This window comes from Aphelocoma coerulescens, chromosome 9, assembly GCF_041296385.1.
Source record: "Aphelocoma coerulescens isolate FSJ_1873_10779 chromosome 9, UR_Acoe_1.0, whole genome shotgun sequence".
Taxonomy (NCBI): Eukaryota; Metazoa; Chordata; class Aves; order Passeriformes; family Corvidae; genus Aphelocoma; species Aphelocoma coerulescens.
The window spans coordinates 23,684,854-23,710,392 of NC_091023.1; the positions used below are offsets into that span (position 1 = coordinate 23,684,854).

The 25,539-nt window shown below is 40.4% G+C and overlaps 1 protein-coding gene across 4 annotated transcripts; it reads left to right on the forward strand.

Annotated features, from left to right (window-relative positions):
- The first annotated feature begins 1,762 nt into the window (after positions 1-1,762).
- On the forward strand, positions 1,763-18,111 carry ZBBX (zinc finger B-box domain containing). Of its 4 annotated transcripts, XM_069024824.1 has the most exons (19): positions 1,763-1,848; positions 1,945-2,044; positions 4,477-4,542; positions 5,211-5,335; positions 5,829-5,942; positions 7,177-7,270; positions 8,384-8,432; positions 8,578-8,687; positions 10,841-11,015; positions 11,884-12,004; positions 12,514-12,647; positions 12,852-12,955; positions 13,284-13,390; positions 13,975-14,006; positions 14,438-14,682; positions 15,314-15,473; positions 15,894-16,049; positions 16,986-17,118; positions 17,836-18,111. In XM_069024824.1, exons 4-19 carry the CDS (start codon positions 5,268-5,270, stop codon positions 17,909-17,911), a joined length of 1,878 nt encoding a protein of 625 aa, XP_068880925.1. In that variant the 5' UTR covers positions 1,763-1,848; positions 1,945-2,044; positions 4,477-4,542; positions 5,211-5,267; the 3' UTR covers positions 17,912-18,111. The 4 variants fall into 4 exon arrangements, with proteins under 4 accessions (XP_068880925.1, XP_068880927.1, XP_068880924.1 ...); XM_069024826.1 differs by lacking the exon at positions 1,763-1,848 and having other exon boundaries at positions 1,958-2,044; positions 5,248-5,335; XM_069024823.1 differs by lacking the exons at positions 1,763-1,848; positions 1,945-2,044 and adding an exon at positions 2,070-2,165.
- Positions 18,112-25,539: the final 7,428 nt, after the last annotated feature.

The following is a 25,539-nucleotide window of genomic DNA, read 5'->3' on the forward strand; positions in this document are numbered from 1 at the left end:
CCACACAAATTGCCTGTCAGGGTAAAAAAGTCTTGAAAACTGTGCTGTAACCAGGATGATGAAGTAAAATTACTGCCAGACAGATTATATAGTGAAGAAAAACAGTGTAAGTTATTGTGTGCCTCCTAGCTTGAATACATATGGGACAAATGCAAATTTGCCAAATGAAATACAGCTTAGAGTGCATAAATTTCAAACAGATAATACTTTGTCCTTATTAAAGCCTGGCTTGGATCATGGAGTGCTTTCTCCTGAAACTCCAGCTTTTCTGTGAAGGCTGTTTATCCCCTAAAGGAGCATCAATTATAAATAATGGTCAAGCCACCAAAATTGGAAGGACAAGACTCGAAGCAAATAAACTGCAACAATATAACTGACAAAAACTTGAATCTTGCCATGCACTCCAGGTATCCTTTGAGGGGATGGCATGGGAATTATCATTTATTGGCAGAGACGTAAATACCTGCTCTGGAAGAGCTGAGGTGTGATGTATGGATCTATAACTGCACAAATCTACAGGGTGGGCATAAATGGAGCTTTTGTGAAAAATTAAACATCACAAGGATGTTTAGTTCTGTGGGTCCTGAGCACTAACTAAAGGTTAGTGTGGATAATGGGATAACTTGCACCAAAAGCTATTTGAAACCTCCTTGCATTCAGCGAGGTTGATTTAGATTTTAGCTACTTAAAGCACGGCACTAAATCAGCAGCAAGAGCACATGGATTCCTCCGGAGTGGTGAATAAATAATAAGTGAAACCATAGAAGAGCCGGGAGTCAAAGACAATCGGGGGATGCTTTGCAGCGCTTGTGGGAAAAAGGTTGAAATGACATGGGAGGGGGCTCCTTAAGAGGAGCGAGAAGGACTTTTTATAAGGGCCTGGAGTGACAAGACAAGGGACAATGGTTTTAAACTGATGGAGAGCAGGTTTAGATTAGGAAGAAATTGTTCCCTGGGAGGGTGGGCAGGCCCTGGCACAGGGTGCCCAGAGCAGCTGGGGCTGCCCCTGGATCCCTGGCAGTGCCCAAGGCCAGGCTGGACATTGGGGCTTGGAGCAACCAGTGGAAGTTGTCCCTGCCATGGCAGGGAGTGGCACTGGACGATCTTTAATGTCCTTTACAACCCCAACAATTCCGCAGCTCTGTGATAAATGAAGCGCTGCCCGAGGGCGGCCTGTGCCCTCAGCCGAGCTCCGCGCGGAATCGTCTCTCCCCTCGTCCCCCCCCGCGGCGCCCAATGGTCTCTCCCGCGGCCCGCGCTGCCATGGCAACGCGCCGCGCTGGCAGCGGGGCCGAGGGGCGGCGGGACCGAGGGGCGGCGGGGCCGAGGGACCGAGGGGCGGCGGGGCCGAGGGACCGAGGGGCGGCGGGGCCGAGGGGCGGCGGGACCGAGGGACCGAGGGGCGGCGGGACCGAGGGGCGGCGGGACCGAGGGACCGAGGGGCGGCGGGGCCGAGGGGCGGCGGGACCGAGGGACCGAGGGGCGGCGGGACCGAGGGACCGAGGGGCTGCGGGGCCGGGACCGCCTCGGGCACCGGGATCAGCTCAGCCCCCGCCGGGCTGAACCTTCCGCACCCCCTCCGCACCCCCTCAGCGCCGGCCGGGGGGACTCTGGGAGTTCCCCTCCGGGGCCGAGGCCCCCGCGCAAGGAGGGTTGAGAGTACCTGGGACAGGTGTAAGTTGTGCAAGTGTCCCCAAATTGTGCCCGGCCGCACAGCTGGAGTTGTGCTGTCCCTCGCACTGTTGCCTTTATTGCCCCTCCTCACGCCTTTCTGGTTTTAGGTTACAGTTCCAGGCAGTTCATTCTCCCCTGCCCCGCGCACTTTTCATCAGGCTTGAAAAGACACGGGTAATGAAAGAGAAAAGCGCAAACAACCCCCCCCGCTTCACTGCGGGCCTTTTTGCACCTTCATTTTTTGTCTGCCCTTGTGCTCTGTTTCCCCAGAGCTGCCGTCGGAACCGAGCACAGCCCGCAAACCCAGCCCACACCGGAGCTCGAGAGGAGCTTAAAGGCAAGGACTGAGTCTGCTGCCTGTGTCCACTTGGTATTTATCATCCCACCTGTTATTTATTGCCCCGTGTGTTATTTATCACCCCACCTGGTTTTTATACCCGGGGCAGAGTGGCTCCAGCTTGCAGGGCAGTGGCTGTAGCTCTGTAATGTGGGTAAGAAGGGTTTTTCCTCTTAAGAAACATACTTTGTAATGTGGTTTTTTTTTCTTTTGCTGTTGTTGCCTTTTTTTTTTTTTTTTTTTTTTTTTTGTGGTTTGTTTTGCTTTGTTGGGTTTTTTTTTGGTTTTGTTTTTGGTAGACTGAGTGGAGAGGCCCAGACTATCCTGCTTGTGACCCTTGTATTTGAAATTATTTATAATACAGCTGAAATTACAGTTCTTGGTTAAGCAGTGAGGATACACAACCCGTAGAAATAGGTGTTGATTTTGCAGAGTTACCAAGATAATATGCCTTTTCAAAGTGTGATAAAATTGCAAAATATGGGAAAATGACTTAGAGAAAGCGGCATTTAGATGTTTTTGTGTTGTTTTCCTGATTTTACTTTGTGTTGTATGGCATTACACATAGAAATGGGTAATTGGCTTAAAAATATAAAGTGGAGTTTGAAATGTTTGGCATCACAGATGTTGGGGCAGGGACAATATAAGTTTATTCTGAGAGGATGGAATTACTTTAGCCTACCTGACTGCTGGATTTAGTCTAGCAGGTCAATCAGTGTGTGTGGTGTGGGTTTTTTCCCCTTTCTTATATATTTTAATGTCTTTTTCTCCTTTTTTTTTAAAAAAAAACAAAACAAACTACTTAGTGAAATGTTAAATGTTTGGAAGGATCAGAAGTCTCAGTTGTTTTAATAGCAAATGGGTGGGGAGCAATGACAGATAAACTCTTTATTGCACTTGGAATAATTCTTCAAAGGAAATAGTTTAGTTTGAATTATTGGTAAGTGGATGGAACTTAGTGTAGCATGAAACCCGTGTTCATGGTTGGGATAATTGGATGTGAGCTATTACATAGACAGTAGTATCCCTTTGGATTTTATGGATTTATTGTTGTGAGGAAGCTGTCAGAATTTAGTCTGCCCCAGTTAAACTCTTGTAGTGTGAAATAAACTACAGCCATCTTCAGCTGTCTGTAGGTTATAAACCGGTCTTTAAATTGGTTAGGAAGAGATTTGAGCTAGGCTGGGGTACAGGCCATGTGGAATTTGGGTTTATTTAGCTACGTAGTCTTTAAAGTTGACTCAAATTTCATTCAGCTAAAACAGCAGTTTTTGTTTTGTTACTTTTAACTGTATATCCATTATCAGCACAGAGGAACCTGCTGGAATGATGAAATTCGAGTGCCAGTGTGTGCAGAGGAGCAGGCAGAAAGGATGTGGCTAATTAGTGCTTGGCTTATTTATGTTGATGAGCTGCTTTAGTGTTTGCCTCGCTGGCAAATTGTGTTGCCTATTAGAGAGAGAAAAGGGATTCATTAAACAAAAACCAGAGAAAGGGGGAGCTCCTTTGTGTATTTAAGTTACAAGGCTGTTTCTGAGGAGTTTGGGGTTCCCTGGCAGTCCTGAGGGCCCAGCTCAGGGATGTTTAAGGATGCCATCAGGCTCAGGGTGTGCATTTCCCCATGGGGTTTGTTTAACTTTGACTCTTCCAAGTCTGTGTTTAACAGCTGTTTTTATACCAAACAGGATTATGCTGTTCAATGAATTCCTGTATTTTCTCAGAATAATTCAGAGGGTTGATCATTGTCTGTCTGTCTCTATCCCCTCTTATCTACAGCTTGACTGTTTTTCACCACTCAGTATTACTTTATTCCTGGGACTCTGTAGGGCTTTTTATCTCTAATATTCTCACACAGCATCTCTGATATTACCACATTTTTAAGTTATCCCTTTAAATATTTGCTTTCAATGGAATATGTTAAGTTTAACTCATATAAATGGTATTTTTTTATTAACTACTTTCCCTCCTTGAGCTTGCATGTGTCATTTGCCTCTGGTTTTACTATTAAATAGCCTTTGGGCCACCTCAAATCCAGTGTGTGACCTCCTCCTGTCCAGCTGTGGTGGTCCTGCCAGCTCACATTTGCCAAGAGAAAAACTTTCTTCTATTCAAAATTAATACAATCTTCTTTTATCTTGGCAAGTGATAAAAGAATAACTGTTTTGAAATGATGTTGGAATTGAGTGCTTCGTTTTCCTGTCACAGTAAGAAACGTGTTTTGTGCACACATCTGACATTCTGTCAGCACTGAAATGTTGCATTTTAGGTTCGTGGAACCAGGTGTTTTAACTTCAATGTGCCATTGAGGTGTTTTGCCTCATGGATGGAGATATTTGGGCACATTTTATCTGTATTAATACTCAATTTCAGGCTCACCTGCAAACAAGCAGCAGAGCATTTCCTCTTGAACTCAGTTTTCCATTTGGGATATTTCCAATCCTCAGCTTCTCCTCATCATTTCCTAGGTCCTACTTTCCCCAGGAACCTGAAAGCCACGAGCTGCAGAACAGTTTCTAAGCACCCTGCCAGCTGTAAGTCTCTGGACTGTCAATTTTTGTTCCTTTTTCCATGTGCATCCCAGCAGCAGCAGTAAATGCCCAGTTTTGGCACTGAACTGCAGCTACCCCACAAATATTCCAGCCCAGGAAGGGTCTGCACGTTCACCTTCAGTTTGAACCCTGTGCTGCATGAATTTGCTTTATGGAAAAGTATTTTACAACCTGGGTTAGAAAAAAAAAAACCTACTTGAAATACCACTGAAGTCTTGAGGGGAGGGATTAACTCTGCTCTCTGAGTTATTGTGTTCTTTTGTATCAATTTGTCAGTGACAGAAAGAATTTATCTTCCCAAATGAGTTGAGGTGGTTTGACTTCATAGCCACTTGTACAATTTTCTCCTCCTTGGTGCTTTCTATGGGTTTGGTTCAAGAAAGCTGTGTTTTATTTAATATTAATCTGCTTGCACTGAACTTTAGGGAATTGCCCAAATGAAACAGCCAGGAAAATCTTTTCCCTGGTATCATAAATGTAATAAAAAAGGTTTTTTTTCTCAGTTAAATTTAATTTTGAGTTGCTCTAGGATTTTATTGGCACTTCATATAAACAAGTTCTGTGCTCTATTTCTCTATCTATATGAATATTTTTGGATGTGCAATGAGTCTTTTACTGTTTTAATTTCAATCAAATTCCCATTTCAACAGGTTCCTAACTGTAGATCATCGAAGTTCTCTTTTTTAGGAGAAGTTATACTGGGCATCATGAACGTCAATGATTTTGTAATACTGCCAGGCTCAAAAGCTGGAACCTCAGTGAGATTAAAAACAAAGTAAGTGTATTTTATCTGATTGGGATTGAGATGTGTTTTCATAATTCTTAATAAGTTTTAATGCAACATTAACTAGAAGAGCTTATCTGTGCAAGAGCAAGCAGAATAATGTGTTTCTTTTTTAGCATTTTCCCTGTGCTTTTATCCACAAGCCTTTCTTTTCTCAGGCTTTAATCCACTTCCTGATTAAGTTATAGGTTTTATAACCCTCTGTATCTACTGGATAATACAAACATAGTCAAGAAATCACTGGACTGTTTATTTTAATATAATTAAACCCCAAACCTTTCTGAGTACAGGCACAGTTTTGTGTTGGAGTTTGCACTTGACCTGTCCTGAATTTTCCACAGCTGTTTTCAGTCCTGCTGGGAGATAAAAGAAGGACATGGCTGTAATGACAAAATTGCCAACTTTTTTTTCCTGCTTTAAACTTCTTTAGGTACCTCACCCACATTCAGGTAACTTCTAATGAATATTTTACTATTTCCTCCAGAACTGTCAAGGAATTGCAGCTGGAGAAAGTGCAGTTAGAAACAGAAAACAGAGAGATGGAGAAGAGACTACGGCAGCTGCAGTCAAACATGAGCAGAGAAAAAGAGGAGAGGAGGTAGGTTCAGTTTGTCTTTGGGAAATAGGTTCAGTTTCCCTTTGGGATAAAGAATCTAATGAGATGCTCTCTGCACACCTCCACCTCCCCAGATGAGACCTCTTGTAAAATTTGGAATTTACAGTTGTGTTCAGTCTCCTCTCTCCAATCTTTCTTCCCAGTGATAAGCTTGCTTCCCTATGACTTTGTTAATTTTAAACTCCTAGATATTTGATCAGCTTTCCTCATTTATTCCCTCTCCTTCTATTTCCCCCATCTGACTGGATTTGTCACCTTAGTTTTCAAGCAGGAGACAGAGCAGTTTCTCTTGCACTCCTGTTTATTTCTGAGGTTTCTGCAGAGGATGCTGTTGTTAGTATTGCTTTGAATCCCCTTTTACATCTGTGTTGCTTCCCAGAGAGGCATCTTCTGTACCATGGCAGGCAAGGCTTGGAACTAAGCATGGTGTAACGAGGCAAATGCTGGGGTGAAGTTTAAATCTCTCTGAGTCACTCTGAATGCTGGCAAATCTCTGCAACATCTGCTTCCTTTTCCTTGTGTTTCTGCCTGCTGTGCTTTGTCACTGGCGATGCAAATGCCTTGGATTTGGATCCCTTGGTGCTGCTAAGGGCCTGCTGTTGGCAGCTCTGGGAGCATTGCCCTGTGCTGCTCGGGCAGTGTTTTCCAGATGATGTGTGGCACTTTTGTCTCCATCTCATTCTCGTGGAGTTGGTGCTGTTTTGTTCTCAAGGCCCTGTACCTGTAGACCCTGATAGGGTTGCTGTGGTGAGCTCAAAGGACAGGAGTCTTTGGCATTTGCACCACTGGTGGAATCATGGAGTGGTTTGGGCTGGAAAGGATCTGAACATTCCTGCATTTTAGCAGTGCTGGATGAAGTCCTGGAGTAAATTGGGATAGTGAAGCCTCATACAAAATGTACTTCTGTTCTTATTCTTCTGAAACCAGCCTTTGAGAATGGCTAAGATTTTTTTATGTTTAAAAACTTGGACCAATTTGATGGTCTAAAAAGAAAGACTTCCTTACACATTTGATGTATTTACTGCTATTAAAGTAGATGTGAAGCAGGTTTCAATGGAAGGGAGTGTTTGTGCTTTGGGGAATTGATCATCTTACAGACAAGGATTTTATTTTTGTGATGCTCTGTTCATATTTAAGAAGCTGAAGGAAAACTTTTATGCTTCTCTTGCTTGCAGAAGACCTGATCTTTAAGTTTTTTGTTGCCCTTGGTTTGTAGGAAATTAGGTGCTTATCACTGGAAATCTGGGCAGGCAGGACCAAGGACCAGCCAAGCCCGAGTTCTGGCACAAAATAATGATAACAGGAAAAAGGTAGGAAACCAAATTTGCAAGTAAAGCTCTTTAAAGTAAAACAAGACTTAGAATTAGATTTATGCTGCAGAACAGGAAAATTTCAAATACTATACAACCAAAAGGTTAAGCCCCATCTGAGTAAAATTCCTGACTGTTTATTTTTCCATGCCAAGCTTATAGTTCCCGCTGAGCTGGAGGAACATCAAGTTTTGTTGGGTGATCTGTTGGGGTTTTAGTTGCAATAAACAGCAAATTATTACTGCTTCTACAGATTTAATCCTGTAAGAGTGTCACTGGTAGTGGTGGAAGCCATCAGGAGCCTGTCCTTTGGCTGGCTGGGGCCCTTGATGAATCTGAAATACAAGGCTTTGGGTGAAGCTTTGAGTCCAAATTCTCTGCCTTCACAGATAAAATACACCCCAGTTAAAGTCTTTTATTTAACTCAGTTTTATTGAGTCTTGTTCCATTACATCCTTGCTCAGACCTAAAAGAAAGGATGTGAAACTTTTCTGCTAAATCATTGAAAAATCTGTTTTCTTTTTGATATGTACAAATGGGGGCACTTTTCCATATTTTCTTTTGGAAAAATCTGTGGCAATTTTTCTTAAACTGGCAGAAAATGAGAACTTCAATAAAATTGCTTGCTTGCCTATGAGAGGAGAGCATCAGAATGGAAAGGTTTTCTTTTAACTCACCTCTTTCTCTTCCCCCTTCTCTGAGACAAGCAACTCAGAGCTGTTGCTGCTACAAAGACTTCAGGTTTCAGCTGGGGTGGCTGAGGAGGAGGTGCATGGGGAAGAATTTTCAAAGGGCAAAATTAAAATAAGGGGTGAGTGAGGGGCAGTGAGGCTGCAGGGTGGATTCAGTTTGCAGGGGAAAACTGAGGAGCAAAAATGCTGAAAATTATTAATTACTGGGATGTTAGATCATGGAAGGGTCATGAGGACAATATTTCATGTCTGGGGAGGGAAAGTGGTCCTGGGCTTCATGGCTCCATGAGCAATACATGGAGTTTTCTCTTTAAATACAGGCCCTGCTATTTCCTAACAGCATTTGCATTCTATAAAAGTTACTCTTTATTCATTTGCATTAGAACCTTATACAGATATCTATAAATATTCTTTCCTCTAGGTTTCTCCAGAAAAAGGGAAGTTGCAAATACTCAAGGAACAGATTCAAGGTAAAGACTTCTTTCTTAACTAAATGAAACCTAAACAAGCTTCTGGTAGATTATTGCCTCTTGGAGGTTGCTGCAATTAACAATGAAGAAATCAGAGTGTGGGATACTGGATTAGTTGGGGGTTTTTTTGTTTATTTTGTTCCAGAGCCAGTTAAAGAACCAGTAAAGCCTGAAAGAAGAAATGTTGTAGCTTGTGAAAAATCTGAAGTGAAGGGGATAGCCCTTGGACTACCAGAAATTAAGGGTGGGCTACTGGTAAGTAAATGGTTTCAAAAAAACTGTCAGGCAACACGATTTAATGTGTACAGAATTTTTTTGTAGCAGTATGTAGACACACATTTTTCTTTCTCTCTCTGATAATTACTTACTGCCCACAAAATAAAGGGAAATTTTACAGACTGATCTCCCTGAATGTAAGGAAACAGATTAAATGGTTCTGTTATCAGAACTGTAAACAATTCTTTAACTGGTAACAGTTAATAAAAATACAGTTTAAATAAATTCTTTAATTTGCCCAGCATGTGGGTGTGGCTGAAGAAGGCTGATCTCATCCTTTAACTAAGGAACATTACTCTGTGATTTAAATAAGATGTATTGCAGGCAAATAGGGCAATATTAAGTTGTCCATGAATGTTTTGTGATTTTAAATCCTTATATAAGGCCCATGGCACATGTTGAATTCTGAGTGCTTTCCAAGCTGGCATCTCGTTGTGTTAGAGTGGAAATTTCTATTATCAAGTATGAGGTGATTTCTATTTAATAAAGAAATTTTGCCTTTTAGCAAGTATAAATTGCAAACCCTGCCTCCAAAGTGTGGTGCAGCCTCATACAATTCGATTTTGGAAGTAATTTATGTGAATAGAAGTTCACTGTTGAATAAGAAAATAACTTTTTTCGAATAAAGAAGTATCATCCCCCACTCTGTAATACACGATGTGATTTGTTCCCATTGCTTTTATTAACCCAGTTGGAGCTGCTAACACTCAAAAGGAACTGATGCGCTGTGTGTGTCTTCGTAATGCTTTTGCTTTGGGGGGGGGAAAAAATAATCCGTGTGGATTTGGAATTTAAAATAACTTGCCAGCAAACCGCTGGGATTTTGCTTCCAGGAACAAACAACGCCGCACGCTCCCAGCAGCGCCAATCCAGCGGTTTTTGGGGAGCGATCCCGGCCGCTCCCGGAGCGCGGGGCCGCCTGCAGTGCCGGGAGCCGGCGCCCGAGGGCGCTGCGCCCCCGCAGGACGCGCCCGCCGCCGCGCATCCCGGGGGATCCCCGGGGAATCATTGAGCCGGGGGAATAATTGGTGTGGAGACGGCTGCTGCTGTGAGGGACTGAACTGCCATTCGCTCGCCCCGCCGTAGGGGCAGCCCCGCAGCCCCGCGCTCGAGTTGTTCCCTGCTGATGCCGTGTTCACGCGGTGAACTTTGCACCGTGCTCGTCCCGCAGTGCGGTGGGGAGGATCGGGGAATGCCCGGACACTGGCACCTTCAAACAGCCGCCGTTCGTTCCTTTCGCAAGTCGGGCGTGCCCCCGGGCATGCCCCTGGGTCGGTTTTAGTGTAGTGCAGGTGGAAAGGAGGAGGTGTGAAAACATCCTGCTTGTGTAGAGGCTGCTCGTGTTTGGCTCTCATTACACCTTCTGACTGTCTGTACTTTTGGTGCTTTTTTTGTGGTAAGGACACGTCCCTCACTTGGAGAATGTGTAGACAAAGGATCTTTCCTTCTGGTGTTTCCCATAAAGACATTATTTTGGGGTTTTGCTTGATAATCATCCAAGAGTTGGTAATTAAGGCCTTCCACAGTAGTTTTCTTTGTTCTAATAAAGGTTGAAAAACAGTAAAATCCCAGTGTAATACTGGTTTTACCCTTTGGTAGCTGTTTTCAGCCAGTCTCATCTCTTACAGTATGCACTTCCGTGGGCTGCTGTTTTGATGTGTGAACTGCTATCCCAGTTAGCTCCTTAAATGACCATTTTCCTCTTGCTGACCTCTCCAGATGTGCCCCTGTCTGCTGAGAAGCTTCAAAAAGCAGCTCTTCATTAGTAAAGCACAGAGCTCATAAATTGCTTTAACTGAGACATGCTGCATTAAATGCCTCATTTAATCCCTCCTGTACATGGGATGGGGGCTCTCCATGGCTTTCCATCCTACACATGGCTCTCTGATACCAGAAGCATTTAAATACAGGTTTTGTGTGTGTCTGGTAATAAAAACTTTGTCTTTCTTGCTTAGCTCTTGATAGGCCTTTGCAATTAATTGTGAGCAAGACCACATAAAATGTGAGTGATCTTGATGACCAGGTAGCTCAGCTGAGCCCAGAAAATTGAGTGCTGTAGCTCCACAGCTGACACTAAAAATGTTGCTGCTCATCAGAGATGCTTTATTAGTAATGTTGTGGAACTGATTTAGGAGCCAGCCTCAGAATCAACCTGTGCAAGCCTTGGAAAGCAGGACGAAGGATTATTGCTGAGTGGTGCCTTTGATGAGGAGGCATCTGCAAAGTCTTTTCAGGAAGCTTTGCTTCAATGGAGAAAAGATAAAAGTGATCCTGGAGAACAACTGTGTGCCAGTGATGTCCCATCAGGTATGGTTTGTTCTGTTTTAGTGATATTTTAGCTATATTTGAAGCCATTTGGGGGAGTTAGATTTTTGGTTAGTGAAGGCAGATATTATGTTAGAATAATAAAGCTTTTTCTTAGTTTTTCTCAATGTTCCTTTAGTACTGACAATAGTCTCTGAAGGCTTTTTAATGATATGCAGGTGAGTGTTTAGCTCAGTTTTTGTAATGATCTCTGGCAGTGGCCAGGTTGTTCAGCCCATGTCCCTGTACCTTTCCTGGCTTTGTTTCTCACGTGGCACTTCAGCATGGACTGTAAAGCTCAACACAGTCAATTTTAAACTGAGGCAGGGAATGTGCAGGGCTCAGGATTTTGTATGTTCTATCCAAGTACATTTTCTGCTTGCCTTCCACAGGCTCTTAATATTTCTTTGTCCCAATGAAAAGCTGCAATCAGCTGAAGTATGCATGGAAAAATATGAAAAATCCCTCTGATCTGACTGGGTTTGTGCAAGCTAGTCTTGTTCCTGTAGTCCATGGATGGTGATTTTTCTCTGTGGATTTTTGTACAAAATGATATTAAACTGATTTTTTTTTTTCCTTTTTCTTCTTCTTTTCTGGGGGATTTTTATCTGTGGAGTCATGGATTTCCATCCCCCCACTCTTCCCATGCCTCCAGTGTAGTAATCTGTAATAAATGAGGTTTTATGGCTACCCCCACTACTGACTATGTTCAGTAAAATATCATATTTGCTGGCCATTTAAATTTTGGAGTTATGCAAAGACTGAGCTAAGCACAGGCTCAAAATGTGATGTTCATTCAAGAATAATGTAGGTAAATAGCAAGCTTATAAGCCTGAACAGCTGTGGAATATTTTTTTAATAATTCTGACAGAACCTGTGGGGATTTGTGAGGTCCAGACCAATGTTACTGTTGGGAAGGAACCCATCCGTGTGGAATTCCAGAAGGAGGGCCTGAGCTACCTGGAGAAACTCCTGCTGAAGAAATACAGAAGGTATTGTTGCATTTGCTGCTCCTAGTGGAAGAACTCAGAAATACTTAATTAACAAAATTCCAGATTAAACTTTTAATATATTAGATATATTAAGAGGTAAGGGGAGTGCATACAGGAGGCTTTTTTAAAAAATAAAATAATGATTATAACCAGAGTTGATTGCTTCATAGCTCAGAATTCCTGCAGAGGGAGTACTTAGAGGGATTCTCCTAGCTATCAGTTTATTGTAGAATTTTAAGGCTTGTTTTGATATTTTGTTGCTTGATTTTTGGGGCATTTGCTACCAGAGTGTTATAGAGAAAAGGAAGGAAAATCTTCAGGATTTTTTTATGGACACTGCAGTTGTTTTATTAGTTCTTGAGGAGCAAAGTCACCTCAATGAAATTAGGAGGAGTTAGTTAATGCTGCTGGAGTAAATACTGTTAGGCTTTTTCTTCTTTTTCTTTTTTCTTTTTTAGGCTTTTTCTTTTTTTCTTAAGATTGATTTTTATTTTTTTTTCCTGTTTTAGGACTCCTGCTGATCAAATTTTTGCAAGTTGCATGAAAGATTCAAGGCCTGTGCAAGCCCTGAGCATTCATCAGGCTGGGACTGGAGGAGGGGGAGAAGGAGATGATGATGATGATGACATTGAGGACTTAACAGGTATAAAAGATTTCTGTTTATTGAATCTAAAATACCTTTTCCTTGAGATTTCTTTTCTATGATTGCTGACCAGTTCCATTCTTAACCAGTCTGCTTAAAGCAGCAATAATAAAAGGAGAAATTTGTAGTTCTTCATTATAAATAAAAACGGTGCATTTTTGAGTGTTTTGAACAGGAAATAATGAAATAATTTATATTTCACAGCTGAAGAGGTGAAGAAATACTGGGCATCTGTTTATAGAGTGGAAGAACCCAGCACTGTTCCTGAAAATGCGGAGTCCTCTTTGAAAATTGAGTTCCTTGATGATGTAAGTATCTGAGGAAAGGACTTCATGAATCTCAACAATGAACTGATTTAAGTCTTGATCTGTTAAATATTTAAAGTAGCAACAGTTAAATAACTTCCAATAAGGAAAAATACTGGTGCATTGTTTGTTTTCCATACAAATGTGGAAAACTTATCTCCCCAAAAGTTCCCTGTAATTTTTTTCTGTTGTGTTCAGGATCCTGCACTATATGGCATTTATACACAAATAAAGTCTGGCAGCGTTGAATCACTTTTTAAATTTTTAAATAAGTTTTAGAATTTTGATCTGTTGCTGAGTATGAGTCTCTTTGGTTTTGTTTTTTATTCAGTCTCATAGCAAGGACTTGGAAGAATCATCAGACTCTTCAGTGGAGGAAACTGGAGTGGTGGCAGTGAATAAGCAAGGAAAAACTGACCCACTGCAGCAGTGTGGAAGGTACCAGAAATGCAGAGTTTGTGGGAGAGGAAAGGAAACCATCCCAAATTTGGGTCTAATTCCTAAGAAATAGGGGATTTTCTTTGCAGGTAGTTATATTTGAGTCACTGACTGTACATTGTTTTAGAGCCACTATGGATATATTAATTGCCTCTTTGAAATCCTAACCTGTGTAAGATAGATTGCTTTGCATTTGCCTCTCCTGAATTACAGTAGAATTTCTCTTTCTGAGCTCTTACCTCAGCAGGAGCAGGAACTCAGAAATTTTACCATTGATCACTGCTGCATTGTGCACGTTTAAGATACTCTTACTTAACTAACCTTGTAATTCCAGACAAAACCAATAATTGATACACATGCCATTCTTCTGATCTCCCAGCTTTTATCTGATTAGCTGTGACCTGTTTTGCTTTTTTGTATTCTTCTGGTCTTTTCCCCTTCCTCTGTTTCAAAACTCAGCAGCTGCAGACCAGAACAACACAGAACCACACCTTTAAAAGAGAAATGGGTATAATGGGAAAGTCTTCCTGTCATTTAACTTCCTCAGCTGACACTTAATATTTTTTACTTTTTCCTCTCAACAGAAATCCTGTTTCTTCTAAAGAAATTTCTCAAGGTAAATGTGAAAAATAATTAAGTTCTTTGTTCAAAATACATAAATGTGTCCAGTTTATCATTCTCATATAGGATGGGGTAGCCAACTGCAGTGGTCTGAAAAATAATTAAAGGTCATCAAATTATGTACCATTCTCTGGGCTATCACAGTTTGATTTGATTACAATTTGATGGGCTGTGTGAGCATTGTGATAAACGTGTATGAACAAAGAAAACCAACTCAGAGAATCATTCACAGCCTGTTAGGATGGATTTCAAACCTTATAATGCTTTTAAGGAAATCTGACGAAATTTCTACTATTGCCTTTCTTTAGTTTTAATGGACATTTGTATTTTAAGTTCATGAAGAAAACAGTGGACTTGGAGGTTATAATTAATATTCATTTCCATTACAAATATTGCTGGTTTCATGATTTTGTTCTACTCTTGTAGAAACACTGATTGTCTGCAGTGATCTTGACATAAATGCAGTGCAGGAGGAGGGTATTGAACCAAGGGCTGTGAGATCATCCCTGAGCTCCTGTGACCTTGCTGAGGAGATCTCTAACCCCACTGAAGTGGTGAGCAGAGATCTCCTTGAGACACAAGTGCAGAAAAGCAGGAGAGAGCCACAAGAACTGGGCAGTGTCTGCAATAATCCCAATTTGGTCTTGCCTGTAATTAAAAGATCTTTAACAGTAAGTTATTATGTCTTTAATTGATAAATAAATAAAGGATGTTGCTTAGTCTGCTTTAGATTTAGGGGGGTTGTCACTGCCTGCCATATTTGATATGTAGGGGATGAAAGTGTCCATGTTGTGTTGCCAGTTCTCTGTTAATGTTCAAAAAAAAAAAAAGAGAACAAACTCCTCATCTCAGACATAAAACAAAGGTGCTGGAGGAGCAGCTCTTCCCATGTTTGTATTAACATTACTTCACCTCTTGACTGAATGACCAAAAATTGTAGATAGTCTTATCTAACAAATTATTCAAAAGCAAAAAATCATAGAAAAGGTTGGGACACCAATTTGGAGTCATTGTTAAACAGGGATTACCTTCCTTTATGTACTCAAAAGTGAACACAAAGAAAAACTGCTTTTCATGTCCACAGTGAAAGAACAGACTCAAACTCTCACAACATGAGAAGTTTTTGGGATTTTAAAGCATATCTTGAGCAAAAACATCATCCTCATGAATATCTATTACAGCAGGCTGTCACAATCAGTCTGAGTTCTATGAAATGAGCATTTTATTAATCTCAACTTGCAAGGGCAACTTATGAAGTTTTCTGTTTCCTTTCCTGTTTCTAATATCTCTCTTTTACTCAAGTTACAGGATGTAGCCAAAAGACAGAAATGTGGTTCTACAGCATATCAGGGACTTGAAGGTTTCTTTGTTCTCTGTGCAAAGCCTAAACAAGAAAAGCTGGAGGCACCTTCTTTCCTGAGTGCTGCCTCCAGCCCGAGGGACAGGAGTATCCCTTTCCAAGGTACTGTTGTGTGAATAAATTCTCAAAAATATACATATTTATCATCTTTTTTCAGTTCCCTTCTATCCAGCTTGTTTTTAGGAGTCACTTCAGGGTGACAGTCATGCCACACAAATGGTGCTGGGCAAGGCAAAAATAAACTTCCTACCTTGAGGAAATCCAGTGCCATAAAATTATATAATTATTTATACAAATAGATCCCCTGAGAATTTGGTTCCAAGAGGTTCCTACTGCTTTTTATGGTGTATATGAAACAACATGTAAATATCATTCATCTGGTTAAATATATCACTTGAAAGTAAGTTTTTAGTCTGTTATATATCTATAAAAAAATTGTTGCATAGCTTCTTTAATTCACATAGTAAATGCATGTTAACACAAAACCTGAAATGAATTTCCTCTAATAATGTTTGGTTTCAGGAGATGGGCAGTGGGTTTCTGAAAGGAGCTTTAGTGAATATGCTGATGACTCTGTAGTTCAAGGTGTCTTAGAAAGTGAACTGAGCAGAGCTGCAAACGCTTTCAAGGCCCAAAAGAAACTTTCCTCTCTGATGGCAGCGTGGATGCCATGCCCAGGTAGGGACAGCCACAGTTCTGAGATGCTACTCAGGTAAATTTTAGTGATGTAAAATGGAGACATTCTGTCTGGGATAAGTCTGTTGAATTTGTCATTTTTATATCTTCATCTATGTATTTGTATTTTGGTTTTTTGTGAGAATGGGCTTTTGAGTTAAAAATGATCTCTTCTCAGCTATCACCAATAATTCTTTTTATTTGGCTTAGTTTCTACTTCTGCTGCTGCCTCTTTCCTCCCCTCTTAGCTTGAATATTTAGAGAATAAATTCTCTAGAAGAAGTTCCTATATTTGTGTGTTGGCAATCTCTGGTACAACTTGGGAGTGATCTAATAAGGGATTTCTTCCTGCTACAGAAGTAAGTCTGATTACATGAACTCTAAGAAACAGGAACACAAGTAATAACTGCCTCTGCACTTTTTTGTTACCTTTCTCAATTTCAACTGTCTCCATCCCAAGAAATGTAGCTCTACATTATTTCTCACATCATGAGCAACCAGGTTGACATTTTAATTTAAATAATGCTGTGTGCAGAAATCGAAGCTGTCAATTTTGAATCCTGGGGAAAATATTGGAAAGTGTCTATATTTTATTCATGTTAGTTTAAATTAAAAAAAAGGACCCAAACTTTGGAGCTTTCTGCAATCATTCACAGTGTCTCCCCTCAAACAAAATTTGTGGCATTGTGCAGAATACTTAAATCATAGATTTCTCTTCTGAAAGATACTTCTGAAGTATGAGGTGGTGAATTTATAGGTGTTCATAAAGAAGTTACAAATATTGGAAAATACAATCTTAATTTGTAGTGATATTTTTCATCAGCTAGAGTTGGTTTGAGACTTTTAATGGCAATTTTTTGTCAATACTGTGGATTTTTTTCCAGCTGATAGTGTAGATGCTGCGTCTTTTTGCTCATATTTGCTCCTAAAACATTTCAGGCCCTGAAAACCATTACAACTTAACTTGTGAAGATGGAACCTCCTCCAGCAAACCCTGGGAGAAGATCTGTGGAAATGCAGATTTCCAGAACACCCTGCAGCTGAAAGACCACGACACATTTGATATTTTTGGGTAAGTTCTACTTGCTGGATGTGTTTTTATGATATTTTAGATTACTCAAGATGCCAACCATGTCAGAACTGAAATGAAACCAGCCCCAACTCTCTGACTGTGCAATACATGCTAATTAAAAATGTCAGCATGACCTGTGTGGTGTCTTGGTGTTGTTCTAAGCCACTTCTCAGGCAGCTCATAGTCAGAATTGAGGGATGTGTTTTGCTGTTGAGACTCCAAATGATAAATTTGGGATTGTGGGTTTTTCATGCATTAGCAGTGAGATATATGAAGTAAATCTCTTAAGAATCATCTGCATTCTTGGGCTGTAAGGTACCTTTGAAAAGTTGTGAGCAGGTGAGCCAAACCTCCAACTCACCTTATATCTGTTATTTTGCCTTGGACACTGAGGAGATGAGTGGAATAAAGGAAATTCCTAAAGTTCTCTGTCTCACTGGTTTTTACTGGGATCTCATAACCAGCAACAGTCAATGAGACACTGAAGTGAACTCCATGCTGTGTGATTTGAGCTGATTCAGAGATTTGTGACAAAAACTGAGGGGGAAAAGCTGCCTTAGAGTAGTTTGTACGTGATGTGCACTGAAAAAACCTCCAGTAAAAGCTGGTTTTGTGCCTTTTAGTTCAACATATGTGAACATATGTCAGCAAGGCTTAAAGCAGAGAACTTGGGCAATCTGAGGTGCTGGAAAATCACTGTGGTGTGTTTCTTCCAAGGGACTGGGATGAAAGGCAAATGGATGATGAGGAAGCGATTCTGGAGGACAAACAGCAGGTTCTGGCCTTGCAGTGAACATGGAAAACTCAGTTCAGTCCCTACCTTTGTATGGTACAGAACCAAGAAGATCAAGAGGTGTTTTAAGTGCTGCTCAAGACATCATCCACTAAGGAATGTTCTGTAAAGTTGTCATTAAAACTTCTTGAAAACACATTGATTTTGTTTGAGTTTTTTAATTACTCTGAAGAAATAACAGAATAAAAGAACTGATCTTGTGCTGCTATTTTTTAGGATTGTTTTATTCTTTATTTTTTATTCATTGTAAGTTTTCTTGCCTGCAGATGGAATTTTATATCTCCAAATGTGGTTTTATGTTACCAAGGGGTATTAATTGAGGTCTCAGTATGATCAGATTTGTGGTGAGATGCACAGGAGGAGTCAAAGGTCAAGTACACTTGGTCACGTGTTTTATAAGGGACTTGCACATTGCAGAATAGACTTTAACAGTTTTCCACAGCACATTTAACTTCTCCTGCCACACTCTTTCCTTCCTAACTCCAGCAGGGAGCCCAGACTAAAGCAAACCTCGGCTCAGAATCAACTGGGAGTGAATTCCCCTTTTTCTGCTCCAAAATTCCAGTTCAGAGGGATCTGTGTCCAGCCAAATTCAGCTGTGGTGTAAGTACTGCCTTACAAGGCTTTGATAATTAAAAGAACAAAGAGGAGATGCAGTTAAAAGGTCATATTGGGTGGTTTTAATTTTAACAAACAGCCCCAGCTGTCCTTTTTAACTTGCTGCATTGGTGTTGTATAAAAAGCTTTATCTTCCTCCTCCCCAGGAAGTGTAAGGTTTAATGCAATTAATACAATTTCTGTAAAAGGTCACTTGGCCAACGTGGTGCTTTGATGTAAGGAGGGTTTGGGGACTTTTGAGGAGATGCTTAATTGTACCTGGTAATGGAGTGGCTTTGAAATTACCTAAATGGTATCTTTTGGTAGCATCTTCAGGAGTCTCAGACACAGCATCTTGCTTAGCTTTAAAGTTCTCTTTCCCTTCATGTGCCTGACACTTTCCCTTTTATTGGTTTCCTCCACTGTGGGCTTTAAGGAAAAGTTCCTCCTTCTCCCCTGGTTTTGATAAAAAAGGTATAGCAAAAGCAGTGGCAAAGATTTGTCTTTTTGTCTTGGGAAACTGTGAAAGTGGGATTAATTAAAAGCTTTTGTCTGACAATTGTTCTTAAATGTTCATGGATTAAACTGCCTGACAGGGCTCTAAAATTCATGGAAATTGTTGTCCCCAGAAACTTTCCTGTAGAAAGAGAAGCTTTCTATGCTGCTTTTCTGTGTTCAGAGGTGGCAGGTGCCCTTCACTGATGGATCAGTGGAAGCATTGCAGTCTCTTACTTGGTTTCTGGCAGTTAAACCCGCTCTGGTTTGGATTCTCCCCACACCCCAGGACTCTGTTTTATCTGCTCCCCCATCAGCTCTGCACTAATATTAGGCAACACTGTAATCTTTTCAACAATTTCTTTTACAGGAAAAAGTGCCCCAGCCACCCTAATTCATACAAACTAGAGCCATCAGCCTGAACAGACCATTGATTTGATTTCCTGCCTCATTTCTTGTCTTTAAGGTGAGGGCATATTTTCCACCTCAGTTTTCTTTATAGAGTTTACCATATATTGATGTCTTATTACAGCAGTTTTTTGTCAGAAATTGGAAGAATAAAATCACAAAGCAGGCTTTCTGCTTTGGAGATTGAGGCCAGTGCTTTTCTCTCATCAATATAACCTTTCTTTTTCAGTTGTTCTTCCAAATATTCCTATTACACTTATTTCCCTGGCACAGACAGCCTGACTGCTTCCATGCTGTTCTCAACCTTTTTTAACAGGAAAACTGATGAAGCAGCTGCTACTGCAGTGTGTGCCTCGAGCCCTCAGCAGTCAGGGTAATGCTTTAAATTTGGGCTTGTTGGAGATAACCAGAAAGTCACTGAGTGCTTTCAACATCTGATTTTCAAAGTTTTCCCTTCCCATCCCTTTTGCTTGAAAGAAAAAACATACTTCATAACACCTCCAACAAAATTTGGGCTAAAAATAAGCTTCCTTCAATGCATTAGTGATCTGTTTAGGCAGTGGTGATTTTCACGTATCTCAGTTTTGTATTTCTGACTTCCAACACAAAACATCTTCAAATGTTTTTTTTTTTTCCCCCCTCTCTTTAAGTTGTAGTGGTGGAACTGATATCCTAACTAGAAAACCAAAAAGAGCATCTGAATTGCTGCAGTTCTGTGATGCATTTGGTGCTAACAGAATGACTCTAGTGTTGAAAGGTTGAAAGCTGTTTATTGTTATGAATGTGGTTTGATGAAATTCTCTGCATGATCTTTAAGATCCCTTTCAACCCAAACCATTCTATGGTTTCTGCCTTGATACAAATACAATGCACAAATGATGATGTTCATTTTTTTCTTTTAGGTTTTATTTTTATTTCTATCTCTGCCTGTTGTAGGGATGCCTGATCTGTACCCAAGTGTCAAGGGATTTGCACTGAAAAATCATCTTTCCAGTCCATTTAGGGAGAGAGAAAAGAAGGAGGGGGAAAATGAAAGATCAGTTTACATTTTGGAGCTTCTGGGGTGGTGAGTCTGTTGTTTTGTGTACATTAACTTTTAGTAACCTGACTTTATAAAGCATAAATCCTGGGAAATGACTTGTTCTTGTGCTCAAAATGCAAACCAGCTTACCTGGGAGTCCTTGAAATATTTCAGCTGGCTGCTGTTAGGCTGGCTGCCAGACTTTGTTACTTTGATGTAGAAGGGCCACTCCTCCAAGTCAGAGAGCCCCCACGAAGTCCTTTCTCAGCTGGCTTTGCACATGAGGATGTGCAAAGATTGGACAGTGAAAGTTGAGGTTTTCCTGTTGATGTTTCTTTTCAACCAGCAAGGCATGAATTCCACTGGAAACACTGCAAAGGTCTCTGCTCCCTGCTCCAGAGCTGAGCTCTCTTTTACCATGTGCTTCTTACCCTTTAGTAGACTTTTAAGATCCTGTCATTTCCTGCATGTCATTTATAAAAATTAAGAGTTGTTCTTTCCTCCATCATAATATAGCTTACATTTAATTATCAGGAACACATAAACCCAATTAGTTTTAATTTATCCAGACCATTTGCATCAGAGACAAATACATCTGTCTTTTTCATTTCAAAAATGAATTCTGCAAATTGCAAGCCATCAACACAAGGGCATTTCTAAATTATTTTGGTCAAGAGAAGTGTTCCGTGACTTTCTAGTTAATTAGGATTAATTAGGTTGTTTAATATGCTTATGCTTTGGTAAGGGATGGAAACATAATAATCTATTTTATGTTAGTAATACAGATCAGTTAACAAGCCCAAGAAATGGAAGCCTCCAAAACCAAAACTAATTTTTTATATATTGAGGGATATAAAGACCCTCATAGAAAAACTGTATTTATTTCAGTAAAACTGAGGAATTTCAAGTGCTGATTTCCAAAGGAACTACAACAGAGAGGCTGAGGAACGAATACTCAGCAGAATGAACAGTGAAACCTTGCTAGGTTCAAATTAGATTCTATTTTAGTTTAACTAAAAAGTCTGGAAATAAACCCCAAACCTAACAAAAACACCTCAGCAAATCCTTCAGGATTTGGCCCAGTGTGTGTCTATTATGTATTTCTCTGAACAGAATGCAGCACAGATCACCCAGTGTTTGTGTTGAAGAATACAAACATAATTTTTAGTTGGTTATTTTTTGGGGGCAGCATTTCTTGTGGTACTTTTACATTTTTTTTTTCCCCTAAAATTTATTTTGCGAGATGAAATAGTATAAAACTCCATCAATTTATTTTGTATTCCTTTGTCTGCTGTGGTTCTTCCCTGTGTTAAATTTACTTCAGATGTGCTGATTTTTGGTTAAGGGAACTCTTTACTCTCTTGGGAGAGGCCTTCCATGATTTCCTGCTGTAGTAAATTATTCTGTACTATCAAGTAATGGCAGTGGATGCAGAACTCTTAAATAAATACCTGCATTAAGATGAAAAGGTGATCACTGTGAGTTGGGAATTATGCTTGGATCTGCCAAAGTTCTGTTTATAACCTTAAAAGGCTGTAAATTGGGAAATGACTGAGAGGAATAGGAAAGCTATCAAAATACAATGGCCCATGGTGTGGTGCCCACAAACCATTTCTACCAATGCTGCTTCTGCACCAGAGCCCTGATAGTTATTTTATGTTTTTTATTGTAAGTTTGAATCATTTATACAGGGAAACCTGAAGAGAACTTAATTGAATGTGGCTCAGTTTGAAGAATGTGAACACTTTTCTTAAAGTGCTCTGAAACAGCCTGGAAAAAAAACATGCTCTGTTGTGTTATTTTTGTCTGGCTACTGGAGCTTGCCAAATACAAATATACTTTCTCCTCTACTATATTTAATTTTCCTACTTATATTACATTAGAGTTACTATTAAATTATCAGACAGATACATCATATGTTGCTTGAAACACAGCTGCTGTTATTTGCATTTAGCTGTTAGTGCTGTAAAACTGGTTTTTATGGTCACAATAAGAGCACCACTGCACAGCAGAAAGAACAAAGAGGTTTTTTTGAAAAAATCCCAGCAACATTTGAGGCTGAGAGGTACCAAATCATCTGGTCTAATTCCCATCATTGGGTTTGCATGGGTTCATTCTCTCTTGGCCAACCTGTTAATGAAGGTTAAAGCCTCCTCCTGCCACGTGTTCTTTGTAGGTGAGGTGACCTGAGAGCTTCACAAGTGTTGGACCTCAGAATCAGCTGAGAAAGGAGTGTGAGACACCAGACTTATGACAACATTTTTGGAACAGAAAGAGCTGCAGAAATAGATACAATCCTTCCTCTTCTGCCCAGCACTCCCCATTTTTTCCTTCCTGTCTGGTTTTTGCATTCTTAAGATGACTTTTAGGGCTTGTATCCATTTAAAGGATGACAAGTTGCTTTTGTTGTGTATTTCTTCTGAAGAAAGTCAAAATGGGAGCAGAAGTGAGGGCTCTTACTACTTTTTTTCTGTAAAAAGCAAATATCCTGGCCTCCCCTTCAGCACAGATCATGGAAATGGCTTAAATGTGGGTGATGAGATGTTAGAGCATCCAGGGACAGCCCCTATCTGCTCTTGATAAAGCCTGTGGGAGGCTTGCCAGTGAAAAAGCACATCCTGTTCTCAGTGACATTGTTGCACTGTTTAAATGACTTTGGAATCCATTTTATAAAAGTCCTTTCTGATGCAGAGTCTTTGCTCATCCCTGTAATGGATCCCAGTGCCTGCCTCTGCTCAGCTGATGGAACAGCCAGGATTTGCAAAGAGGGGCGTGGAGTGCCAGGAGCTGCACTCCTGTGGATGGTTTGTTAAGAGAAGAGCTCCTGGAAATAATTTCCAACATCTTTCAACTGCTATAAACTTCCTCAGGTGTAAGACACAGGGTTCAGGCTAATAAACTGCCTGAGAAAGAGAGATCTGAGGAAATAATCTTCAAACAAATGTTCTGGTACAGGGAACAGACTCTTGAGACCAGGGTGAGCTGGTGACTGGCTTGACTTCTGTTTTAAAACCTTTTGAAATTACCCAAATTTTACAACCCCCTGTCCATCTTTTCTTGTTTAAAGTTATATCATAACTACTAAAACAACTTCCCAGATGTGCAAAATTTCATTGCTGGGATGCATTGTCGTTGTCAGGCCAAAAGTTCTCACATTTTGCTGTCTAAGTTCCTTGTGCTTATTTGGACTGCTTGCAAGATTAATGTGAGTAGGAATAAAATCTTCAGCTTGGTTGTAGGTAGACAAATATTTCCCATGCAGGAAGGTGTAGTATTTAAGAAGAGTGGTTAGAAATCAATCTTTTCTCCTGTGACGTAGCCAAAAGTGGGAACACTCAAACTGGATGTAAAAATGGCCTTCATGTGGCTCTACTTCCCTTTCCAAACTACTTGCAGGGGAATGCTTTGAAACTTCATGGAATCAGAGTGATTTGTGTTGGAAGGGACCTTAAAAACCTTTTCATTCCACCCCTGCAAGATCCCACATCTTCCACTATCCCAGGTTTCTCCAAGCCCCGTCCAGCCTGGCCTTGGACACTTCCAGGGATGGGGAATCCACAACCTCTCTGGATTCATGCCTTGTATGGGTTTGAGATGGGAATGGGAAAAAAACCCCACAACATTTTCCATTTTGATTGGGGTACAGCATCAAACTTCAATTTCCCTGTCGATACTAGCCAAAGATGATGAGATTTTTCAGCTTTCAAGCTGGAAAGCTTCACAGCCAATATGGAAAGACATCATAAATCAAAAAACCATCCTAAATCATTGCTAAATCAAAGGGATTAGAGTTAGTGCTGTTTGTAGGAAATGCAGGATGGCTAGAGCCAATAACCTGCTTTGTATGGAATATTTTTGCTAGTTTTCATTTTAACAGAGGGATTTAAGCAATTTCAGCTATTTTCTGCTATCTGATTAAGAACTGCTTAGATCAGGGAATAGGCTGAAGGTTTTAGGACTGGTTCAACCATGACACCATTGCTCAGGCCAAAGTTAAGACACATTAACTAACCATAATGATAAATAACATTCAGAGTTATGAATATTATTATTGCTGAGCCAGCTTTAATTTTGCTAAGAATTTTTTAGGCCTGCTTGGCAAGAACCTATTTTCATGGAAAATCTTTGAAATTAGACCATAACTTGGATTTTAAAAGGTACTGGAAATCATCCTGATGCTTTACAAACTTCGTGAAAGAAGATTTAATGTTCTGAGGAGTTTCAAATGTTGTTCACTTCATCAAAAACCAATACAGGAATGTGATGGTTACCCTTTATTTTTTCTGAATTGCACTGGGGACGTGAAGTATCTTTTCATAATTTACCAGACATTTATAACGTGCAGCACTTCAAAGGCAGTGTTTTATAGTTACCTGCAATTCCCTTCTGCAGTACAAATTAAAACTTGCTTAACTTTCTTGGATAAGCATCACCACGTAACATTTCTTATGCTGCATGATGCCTGTTTGGAAAGTCAAAATAGCTTCCTAGAGAGTATTTTTCATGTTAATCTTTCTACCTGAATTTATTTGGCAGCGTAATTCTGTGAAAGTTGATGAGTTTGCTTATATAACTGATGTGCACAATGCTTTGAATATACCAATAATATCCAAGTAAACCATTTTCCTTCCTCTTCCCTCAAGCATTTTCTACTGAACCTGTAAAAATTGGGAAGTTCAACTCCTGCATTAACAGCTCTTGTGTTTGCATTGTTCCTACAACAGAAAGCTGCAGAAATAAGAACTCTGAGGCAGCACTAGGACCAGGCTCATGGCACAGCATGGGGGGAGTGCTTAGAAAATCACACCAGACAGACAATTTACAACAGTGGGGGTTATTTTTCACTCCAGGACTTTGATTTGGCTGCAGGGTGTTTATCAGGACTGCTTTGCATGGCATCTACATTTAATAAGGCAGCTGAAGAATGATGAGGCTGCTTTCCTGACAATTTTCTAAACAAAATAGAATGCTTGCTGCTCAACAAAAGCTTTGGTTTTTTTTTCCCCATTTAGTCAAATATCAGAAAAAGAAATAACTGCAGAGTTTTATTAGTTGCAGATTACTTGCCCAGACAGCTGTGCTCTCAGCATGTCATCAAAAAATCCTG